Source organism: Anopheles stephensi, unplaced genomic scaffold (assembly GCF_013141755.1).
Source record: "Anopheles stephensi strain Indian unplaced genomic scaffold, UCI_ANSTEP_V1.0 ucontig370, whole genome shotgun sequence".
Classification (NCBI taxonomy): Eukaryota; Metazoa; Arthropoda; class Insecta; order Diptera; family Culicidae; genus Anopheles; species Anopheles stephensi.
Window position 1 is genome coordinate 69,103 of NW_023405314.1, and position 10,898 is coordinate 80,000.

Sequence of the window (10,898 nt, forward strand, 5' to 3'; positions counted from 1 at the left end):
GATGCACCCCGTATTTCCGGACTTGTACATTTTTCGGGTTCCACCTCCCGACAATGTATCTCTACTGTGCATTACGTACCTGATAACGCACGGCACCCATTGGATGACTCCACTTAACCATCTTTCGATAATGCCCGTGTTGCAGATATAATCCCAACACCTACCAGGCTTTATATGTACATCGAACGTTACATACGATGCACCCCGTATTCCCGGACTTGTACATTTTTCGGGTTCCACCTCCCGACAATGTATCTCTACTGTGCATTACGTACCTTATAACGCACGGCACCCATTGGGTGACTCCACTTAACCATCTTTCGATAATGCCCGTGTTGCAGATATAATCCCAACACCTACCAGGCTTTATATGTACATCGAACGTTACATACGATGCACCCCGTATTCCCGGACTTGTACATTTTTCGGGTTCCACCTCCCGACAATGTATCTCTACTGTGCATTACGTACCTTATAACGCACGGCACCCTTTGGGTGACTCCACTTAACCATCTTTCGATAATGCCCGTGTTGCAGATATAATCCCAACACCTACCAGGCTTTATATGTACATCGAACGTTACATACGATGCACCCCGTATTCCCGGACTTGTACATTTTTCGGGTTCCACCTCCCGACAATGTATCTGTACTGTGCATTACGTACCTTATAACGCACGGCACCCATTGGGTGACTCCACTTAACCATCTTTCGATAATGCCCGTGTTGCAGATATAATCCCAACACCTACCAGGCTTTATATGTACATCGAACGTTACATACGATGCACCCCGTATTCCCGGACTTGTACATTTTTCGGGTTCCACCTCCCGACAATGTATCTCTACTGTGCATTACGTACCTTATAACGCACGGCACCCTTTGGGTGACTCCACTTAACCATCTTTCGATAATGCCCGTGTTGCAGATATAATCCCAACACCTACCAGGCTTTATATGTACATCGAACGTTACATACGATGCACCCCGTATTCCCGGACTTGTACATTTTTCGGGTTCCACCTCCCGACAATGTATCTGTACTGTGCATTACGTACCTTATTACGCACGGCACCCATTGGGTGACTCCACTTAACCATCTTTCGATAATGCCCGTGTTGCAGATATAATCCCAACACCTACCAGGCTTTATATGTACATCGAACGTTACATACGATGCACCCCGTATTCCCGGACTTGTACATTTTTCGGGTTCCTCCTCCCGACAATGTATCTCTACTGTGCATTACGTACCTTATAACGCACGGCACCCATTGGGTGACTCCACTTAACCATCTTTCGATAATGCCCGTGTTGCAGATATAATCCCAACACCTACCAGGCTTTATATGTACATCGAACGTTACATACGATGCACCCCGTATTCCCGGACTGGTACATTTTTCGGGTTCCTCCTCCCGACAATGTATCTCTACTGTGCATTACGTACCTTATAACGCACGGCACCCATTGGGTGACTCCACTTAACCATCTTTCGATAATGCCCGTGTTGCAGATATAATCCCAACACCTACCAGGCTTTATATGTACATCGAACGTTACATACGATGCACCCCGTATTCCCGGACTTGTACATTTTTCGGGTTCCTCCTCCCGACAATGTATCTCTACTGTGCATTACGTACCTGATAACGCACGGCACCCATTGGGTGACTCCACTTAACCATCTTTCGATAATGCCCGTGTTGCAGATATAATCCCAACACCTACCAGGCTTTATATGTACATCGAACGTTACATACGATGCACCCCGTATTCCCGGACTTGTACATTTTTCGGGTTCCACCTCCCGACAATGTATCTCTACTGTGCATTACGTACCTGATAACGCACGGCACCCATTGGGTGACTCCACTTAACCATCTTTCGATAATGTCCGTGTTGCAGATATAATCCCATCACCTACCAGGCTTTATATGTACATCGAACGTTACATACGATGCACCCCATATTCCCGGACTTGTACATTTTTCGGGTTCCACCTCCCGACAATGTATCTCTACTGTGCATTACGTACCTTATAACACACGGCACCCTTTGGGTGACTCCACTTAACCATCTTTCGATAATGCCCGTGTTGCAGATATAATCCCAACACCTTCCAGGCTTTATATGTACATCGAACGTTACATACGATGCACCCCGTATTCCCGGACTTGTACATTTTCTTGTACATACTACCGGGCCAGGACGTGCCTTGCGTCCACCATAACACCACCAGGCGTAGGTCGCCTGAGAGGATCGATGCGAACGCATCTCTACAACTTGAAACTCCTAGCCTGAAGTCCCGTCGTTTGCGGGCGGTCGGTGGGCATCGAAACTAGTCAAGTCCACGGTCGGCGAGGTCGGCGGCCACCGGCGTTCCCTATGGTCAGGTACTAACACGTGCAGTGCGACCCCGCGCGATGCGGCCCAGTCTATGAAGCGGGGATGAGGCGCCAGGCTGCAGAGGCAGTTCCAGCGGATCTCGGAGGGTTGTTAGGCCCGCTAGCTTCCGATTGCCCATTAGGTTTTGAAGCGCTATCAGCTCGGATTGGTTACGACCTTAGAGGCGTTCAGGCATAATCCAGCGGACGTAGCGTCATACCAAAGTCCGGTCGAACTAGTATTGAGCCAGTGGTCCGTACCTGTGGTTCCTCTCGTACTGCACAGGAGTTCCGTTACGATAGCACGTATTAGCACACACCAGTAGGGTAAAACTAACCTGTCTCACGACGGTCTAAACCCAGCTCACGTTCCCTTGAAAGGGTGAACAATCCTACGCTTGGGGAATTTTGCTTCACAATGATAGGAAGAGCCGACATCGAAGGATCAAAAAGTCACGTCGCTATGAACGCTTGGCGACCACAAGCCAGTTATCCCTGTAGTGGCGATCGAGCAGCCGAACTGAACAGACGTGTTTGTGTGGTGCTCCGTGAGAAAAAAGTGTTTTCGAGGAAAATCGGTGAAAAGTTAAGTTAGGACAGTGATTTCACGTGTGCGGCCCCCGATCCTGGTCCTACGCCTCCCAGCCGAATTTTTCCGGAAAATTCGGAAAATTGAGGGAGTTTTTCGTGAGATCGTTTTTCTCGAATAACTTTGTGGATTCTTGACGGATTGTTAAAAGTGATAGTGCAAAAGAAGCGCGCCGTTGGGGCGCATCTTTTGATACCCTCAAAGTGCCGGAAATGATGGAGTTCCGGAAGTGGTGACGTGGCAAAATTTGCAAATTGAACAGTGAATAACTCAGCCGGCTTAGGACCTACGTGGAAGCTGCCATATAGTGATTTGTGCGTCTCAGTGAGAAGAACGCTTTGTGAAAGTTTGGTGTCGATCCCATGAAAACTGAGTGAGATACAGGGAGACAAAGTTTTGTTCAAAAAAAAGGACGCCGTTTTTCGCCTTCTCAAAATGGCGGCTTTTTGCCCCCCCTGACGCGAAAAACCGTTAACGGCCGTTTGATTCCGGTTCTGGAAGTTGAGATCCGGACGGAACATCCCCCTTGCGGAGCACCCGGTGTTCGGACGGGTTGTGTCCGCCCTGGTTTCCTGGAGTTCCCGGCGGGCCCTCTGGCCGATTCTTGGCGTACCGGGTGGCCAGTCCACCGATCCGGGCGTGCGACCCCTCCATCGACGCGTCTCGAGGAGGGGAATCCGGTAGTGACCACCCCGCCCCCCCCCACCACCCACCACCACCCCCCCAGAGCGGAAAAACCACCCCCGGTGACGGTTTTCCCGAGTTTTCCCGGGGAAGGAGGGGAGATAGCAGTTCCGGTTCTTCGAGGGAGTTGTCCGGGCGGGTGCCCCCCACCCACCAAGCGGGAAAATCCAGCAGGTTTCCACCACCAGGGGGCGCCACAGCCGGAAAAGCGTGTTGCTGAGGAGTTTTCCGGGCCTACCGGGAAAACGGTGCGTCTCCCGATAGGGGTTTGTTTGTGGAGGGGTGTCCGATTTCAACGGAGAATACCCCCCCGCAAGGGTTTTCCCCCACCCCCCCTGGAAAATAGTGTTTTTCCGGGCACCCACCGTTTCCCAACCATTCACCGGACCCCATCAAGTGGGGTATCAAACGACGCGGCTTGCAAAGACGAAGCCATCGTACGCGTTTCCGACCTCCTACCACCACCCATCACCCCCCCAGAGCGGAAAAACCTCGTTTTTTACGGTTTTCCGTGAATTTCCCGAGGAAGGAGGGGATTTAGAGCGTGGAGACATACAGCAAGGTGGTGCGCATTAACATCACGCACAAAACCGTCTTTGGACCGGAAGTGATCGGACGCCATTTGGGGGAGTTACGTCTGGAAAAGCGTTTTTGGGGTTTCCCCAATTTTCCGGCCCCACCCCCGCATCCGACCCCTCCATCGACGCGGCGTGAAGAGAGGACAACGGAAAACAACATCTTTCCTGTCTACCTCCCACCACCACCCCCGCAGAGCGGAAAAACCCCGTTTTTAACGCTTTTCCGCCATTTTCCCGGGGAAGCAGGAGAGTTAGAGCGTCAGTTTCTTCGGCAAGGTTGTGCGCAGCAACAACGCGCACAGAAACGTCGTGGGACCGGTGGCGATCGGACTTCATTTGGGGGAGTTACGCCCGGAAAAGCGTCTTTTGGGTCTTCCAAATTTTCCGGCTGCACCCCAGCATCCGACCCCTCCATCGACGCGGCGTGAGAAGACAGCACTAAGCACAGCACCGTACCTGCCTACCACCCACCACCACCCCCCCAGAGCGGAAAAACCCGTTCTTCACGGTTTTTGCGAGAACTTGTCAAAGGGATTTTAACGACGGACGGTCATTCCCTCTGGCACAGAATGGAGGGGCGAGTGCTGCGTTCCGGAGTGCGGTCGCTGTTAGCTCCCGGGAAGCGGTCGGACACCCCTTCCCCCTCTCCGGTGACACCACGGTCGGTCGGATCAGCGGAAGCTGTTGAAACATCGGAAGAGGAGGATGATGGTGAATTCTCCGATGCCTCCACCCTGGAGCAGACGGTGGTGGCGTCGCAGGAAGTAGAAGGGGAGACATCCACATCTGTGGTGATCCCTGACGGCGGAGAAGCGTCTGCGCAGGAGTTTTAGCACAAGATGCTGGAGACCCTCGCCAAGCAAGTGGAGACGCTTACTGAGGAGCTGCGACTCAGCCGGGAGCGCGAGGTTGCTCTAAAGTGCATGCTGGAAGCAGTTCAGGAAGGAATGCGTTCGTTGACGGCACTACATTCCTCGGCACAGTCTGGTGGCCAGGGCAGTGCCAGAACGAAACGCAGCCGGCAACAACGCAACCGAGCGAAGAAGGCTTCGCAGCAACAGCAGCAGCAGCAGAAGCAGCAGCAGCAGCAGCAGCAGCATCAGCATCAGCAGAAGCAGCAGCAGCAGCAGCAGCAGCAGCAGCAGCAGCAGCAGCAGCAGAAGCAGCAGCAGCAGCAGCAGCAGCGTAGCCAGCCACAGCCGCAGCGACGGACGGTCGCAGTGTCGGCAATGGGCCAGCAGCAGCAGCAGCAGCAGCAGCAGCAGCAGCAGCAGCAGCAGCAGCGTCAGCAGCAGCAACCGCTACATCAGCAGCAGTGGCCACAACTCCAGCCAATGCAGCAGCAGATGACCTGGGCAACGGTCTTGAACGGTCGTAATAGCCGAGCGCAACGCCCGACTCAGCAGCAGCAGCAACCGCATCAGGAGCTATACCGGCCACCTCAGATGCGCCAGCAGCAGCAGCAGAGCCAGCAGCAACAACATCAGCAGCATCGTGCCCAGTCCAAGGGGCGTCCTGCACGACCCGATCGCATCGCGGTGGTCCCCGGTCCGGACAAAACCTGGACGGAGATGTACGTGAAGCTGCGCTCATCACAGGAGCTGCAAGACGTCAGGGCTGATATTGGGATGGGGCGTCGGACCGCGCAAGGTCATCTCATCGTCCCATTACGCAAGAATGTGGACAGCGCTGAGCTGGCTCGCCGGATCCAGCTGGCACTCGGTGAGGATGGCGTGGTCCGTGTGGTGACGGAGATGGGAGAGCTTCTCGTCACCAACATTGACTCTCTGGCCGAGAAGAGTGATGTGGAGCTCGCCATCAAGGAGAAGCTGGGAGCAGAGCCGGGAATCGCGCGTGTCGAGCTCTGGGAGCTCCGTGATGGCACGAAGCGAGCTCGAGTGCGGCTCCCACTAGCAAAGGCACGGCTTCTCATCGGGCAGAAGCTGACACTGTGCCAATGCGTCAGCGGCATCCGCGAAGTGCCGAAGAAGCCACTCGACCGTCAGCGTTGCTTCCGTTGTCTTCTGATGGGGCATCTGGCACGAAACTGTCGTGCCTCGTCTGACCGGTCGGGTCTGTGTTTGCAGTGTGGCGAAGAGGGCCACCGCATTAGCCAGTGCACTTCGGCAGCTAAGTGCATTGTCTGCCAGGGGCCCCATCGTGTGGGCCACTCATCGTGCCGCCAGAACCAGCATTCGCGGGCGTAATGCGGGTAATGCAGGTCAACCTGGGTGGTGGACGCATCGCTCAGGATCTGGCCCTGCAAACAGCCCGCACGAAGCGGGTCGACGTGCTGCTGCTGTCAGAGGTGTATCGGCCTCCGGCGGGCAGCGGAAACTGGGCGGTGGATTCGTCGGGGAGAGCAGCTGTGGTGGCAACCGGCCACCTTCCGATCCAGCGGGTGTGGCGCTGTGCCATGCCCGGGTTGGCTGCTGCGCAGATTGGAGGGGTGGTGTTCATCAGCTGCTACGCCCCTCCGCGACTCAACACCGGCGAGTTCGAGCAACTTCTGGAGGCGGTGGAGTTGGAGGCCCAACCCCACCCTCGTATCGTCCTGGCAGGCGATTTCAACGCCTGGAATGAGGAGTGGGGTAGTCAACGCACCACCCGGCGCGGTGAAGAGCTGCTGGACACCATCAGGCAGCTCGGGCTTGTGGTTCTAAACCAAGGCTCGGTCCCGACGTTCGTGGGCAACGGAGTCGCCACTCCCAGTGTTGTGGATGTGTCTTTCGCTAGCACATCCATCGCTCGTCCGGACACTTGGGAGGTGGCAGCGAACACCGCTTCGTGCCACTACACGGCGTCGGACCACCGGTACATCTTTTTCACCGTGGGGCCTCCAACTCCTGACCAGCAGCAGCGACGACAACAGCAGCAACACCAGCAGCAGCAGCAGCAGCAGCATCAGCAGCAGCAGCAGCAGCAGCACCAGCAGCAGCATCGTCATTCGAACGGGAGGCAGCAGCGACATCAGCAGCAGCATCGTCAGCGGGGACAGGGGTCCTCTTCGTCATCCACCACTTATCGGCACGCTGGCCGTAGATGGAAGACGACGCAGTTTTCGGCCGAGGCATTCGTAGCCGCACTCCAGACGGCTGGTTTCCCGGAGCGAGCCGTCAGCCAGGAGGGGATGGTCGACGCCATGCTAGATGCATGCGACGACACGATGGAGCGCGTCACCATGTCGCATCGTGACCCCCATCGAGACCTTTTCTGGTGGACTCCGGAGATTTTACGTCTTCGGGAGGAGTGTGCGGCTGTGCATGAGCGAATGCTTCGAACCACCGACCTGCAGGAGCGCAGCATCATGGCTGCTCATCATCGGTCGGCGAGGAGAGCTGTGGAGAAGGCTGTCCGTGCCAGCAAGCGAGCGCAACTTGACGAGCTGATTCAACAGGCGGAAACCAACGAGTTTGGGGCCGGCTATCGGGTGGTCATGTCTCGTCTTCGTGGCTGCTTCGTGCCACCTGAGACAGACCGTGTCGTGTTGGAGCGGATAGCTAACGATCTGTTCCCGACACATCCGCCTGTTGACTGGCCGGAAGCCGAATCGCCCAGCGAAGACACCGAGGAGCAGAGATCACCGCTGACCCCTGTTACCGTAGGCGAGCTGCTGTCCATCGTGGGATCGATGGCGAACCGGAAAGCGCCTGGACTTGACGGTATCCCCAATGCGGCGGTTAAGACGGCCATTAGGAAGTACCCGGAGGTCTTCGTCCGTTTGTACCAGGACTGCCTTGACCGGGGTGCGTTTCCAGCGCCTTGGAAGAGGCAACGATTGGTACTGCTGCCAAAGCCTGGCAAGCCTCCCGGGGAAAGCTCCTCCTACCGGCCGCTGTGCATGCTCGACGCACTCGGCAAGGTGTTGGAGCGCCTAATTCTTAACCGCCTCAACGAGTTCCTGGAGGAACCGGAAGCAGAACGGCTGTCGGACGGGCAGTACGGGTTCCGGCGAGGCAGATCAACCATCAGTGCGATCCAGCGCGTTGTCGAAGCGGGCAGGACGGCCATGTCCTTTCGCCGCACCAACGCCCGAGACAAGCGCTGCCTGATGGTGGTGGCACTAGACATCCGCAACGCCTTCAATTCTGCGCCCTGGCAAGCCATTGCCAACGCGCTGAGGGACAAGGGGGTACCGTCATCGCTGCAGAGGATGCTGAAAAGCTACTTTGAGGATCGGCGGCTGGTTATTGATACCAGCGAGGGCCCCGTCGAGCGGAGCATCAGTGCGGGCGTTCCGCAGGGTTCCATACTGGGACCCACACTATGGAACGTGCTGTACGACGGGGTCCTGGGTGTCCAGTTGCCGGAGGGGGCCGAGGTTATTGGCTACGCTGATGACCTTGTTGTCTTGGTCCCCGCAACGACACCCCAGGCCGCTTCCTCGACTGCTGAACGAGCCATCGCGGCAATCACGGACTGGCTGGATCGGAACCATCTTTCGTTGGCACCAGAGAAGACGGAAATGACGCTGATATCTACGCTGAAGCGTCATCCGGTCGTCAGCATCAACATCAGGGGTGTAGTCGTGCAATCCCAGCGCTCCATCCGCTATCTTGGAGTTTGGTTGCACGACCACCTGTCATGGCTGCCGCACGTTCAGCAGGTTGCAGCGAAGGCCATGAGAGTTGCGGAAGCCGTAACGCGCCTCATGCCGAACCACAGTGGCCCGAAGTCGTCGCGTGCCCGACTGCTGGCGGCAGTAGCGGACTCCATCCTTCGCTACGGGGCCCCAGTATGGTCGGAGGGACTGCAGCTGCAACAATGTCGGAGACTGGTGCAGCGAGTGCAGAAGACGACGGCCATTCGTGTCTGTCGGGCTTTCCGGACGGTGAGGGGTGAGACGGCCGTGCTGCTGGCCGGTCTCATCCCGATATGCATGCAGATCGAGGAGGACAGCAGGGTCCATCACCGGCTGAACGATCCAGCTAACGAACACTCCAGGACTGGTGTTCGGAATCTGGAGCGGGACCGGACGTACGAGCAGTGGCAGCAGCAGTGGGATGCGGATGCTGCCAGCGAAAACGCCAGTCGATTCACTCGGTGGACGCATCGAGTGCTACCCGACGTGAGGGCATGGCAGTCACGGAAGCACGGAGACGTGACGTTCCAGTTGGCGCAGGCCCTGTCCGGCCACGGATTTTTCCGTGACTACCTGTGCCGGATGGGCTTCACGTCGTCCCCGGACTGTCCCAGATGTCCTGGCGTCGCTGAGACGGCGGAACACGCCGTTTTCGGATGTCCACGGTTTGCCGCTGAACGTGGAAGGCTGCTCGAGGGGGGGAGGTCGAATCCAATCACCCCCGAGGATCTCGAAACAGCGCTGCTCGAGAGCGCGGAAAGATGGAGCCAAATATGTGAATTCGTCGCATTCGTGACTGATGAGCTCCAAGACGGCTGGAATGCGGAGAGGGAGCAGTTGGCTTCGCAGGGCCAGTCGTCAGCCGCACGCCTCCCCGACAACTCAGTGGCCGTCGCTCGCAATCAGCGCCGGAATGTTGCGAGGAATGCGGCACGGGCGAGAGCGAGGGAGTTGCAGCGAGGTGGGCGGCCCCCATCACCACCTCCATCACCAACAACAGCTGCGCGTCGTGCGGCCATTCGCGAGCGAGTCGCGAGGTTCAGGGAGAGGCGAAGATCTCTGGCCTCCCTGGCATGGCTGCACGGCGATGGCGGGGAGTCCTCCAGCGAGGATGAGGACGTCTTCCCTCCTGCAGCACCAGAACGAGCCAGTAGCAATAGATCGGGAGGCCTCTCTGTCGCGGAAGCAGCCGCAGCAACAGAGGCGGACACAGCTGCGCGCTAAAGGGATTGATGGACGAAAGTTGGGCTCGAACGCCAAAATAGGAGGCTTTAGAATAGTATAGGCAGAGGGAGAGGAATTCTTAAAAGAGAAATTGAACCAAACCATTTGAGAAGAAATTAATATTACGTGATGCTGCTTCGCAGAAACACTCTGGCCAAAGTACCCTCGCGGGTCAATGGTCAGGGGAAGGTGTACGAATCTATTGGAACTTGATAGGAAATAGTTTCAATAAAATTTCGTTTCTTTAAAAAAAAAAAAGCCAGTTATCCCTGTGGTAACTTTTCTGACACCTCTTGCTAAAAACTCGTTATAACCAAAAGGATCGTAAGGCCAAGCTTTCGCTGTCCCGGAGTGTACTGAACGCCGAGATCAAGCCAGCTTTTGTCCTTATGCTCAGCGTGTGGTTTCTGTCCACACTGAGCTGACCTTTGGACACCTCCGTTATCGTTTTGGAGATGTACCGCCCCAGTCAAACTCCGCACCTGGCACTGTCCATGACGTGGACCGATAGGTTTGCCCAGATGTCTTCGAGCCGGGCGGCGGCCGGACCCGGGCGCGAGAGTGCGGGCGGCGCAAACGAGCGTGCGCAGCGCCGGCCACGCGCCCACCGACGTACGCGTGCTTGACCCTTGCGGGCCACGGCTCACGGTCGGCGGGGCGCGATGGCACGGCGCGCGTCGCTGCTACGACACCACGGCACGGCTCCCGGGAGGCGCCTCCCAGCGACATGGCTGGACGCTGAGCGAGAAACACGGCGCATTGGGCAGCTGCAGGCGGGCCGCCCGTCACGCTCCCGGCGGGGGAGTGAGTGACCGCAACGGCCCGGACCTGAGGCCCGCGCTTGTTCCACCCA

General features: G+C 56.8%; 1 protein-coding gene and 1 pseudogene across 1 annotated transcript; one reads left to right on the plus strand and one right to left on the minus strand.

Annotated features, from left to right (window-relative positions):
* The first annotated feature begins 5,810 nt into the window (after positions 1-5,810).
* Positions 5,811-6,446, plus strand: LOC118516657. Its single transcript, XM_036062620.1, has one exon. It carries the CDS (start codon positions 5,811-5,813, stop codon positions 6,444-6,446), a length of 636 nt encoding a protein of 211 aa, XP_035918513.1.
* Positions 6,447-10,238: 3,792 nt separating this feature from the next.
* LOC118516684 overlaps positions 10,239-10,898 on the minus strand; it is a 3,690-nt pseudogene continuing 3,030 nt past the window's right edge.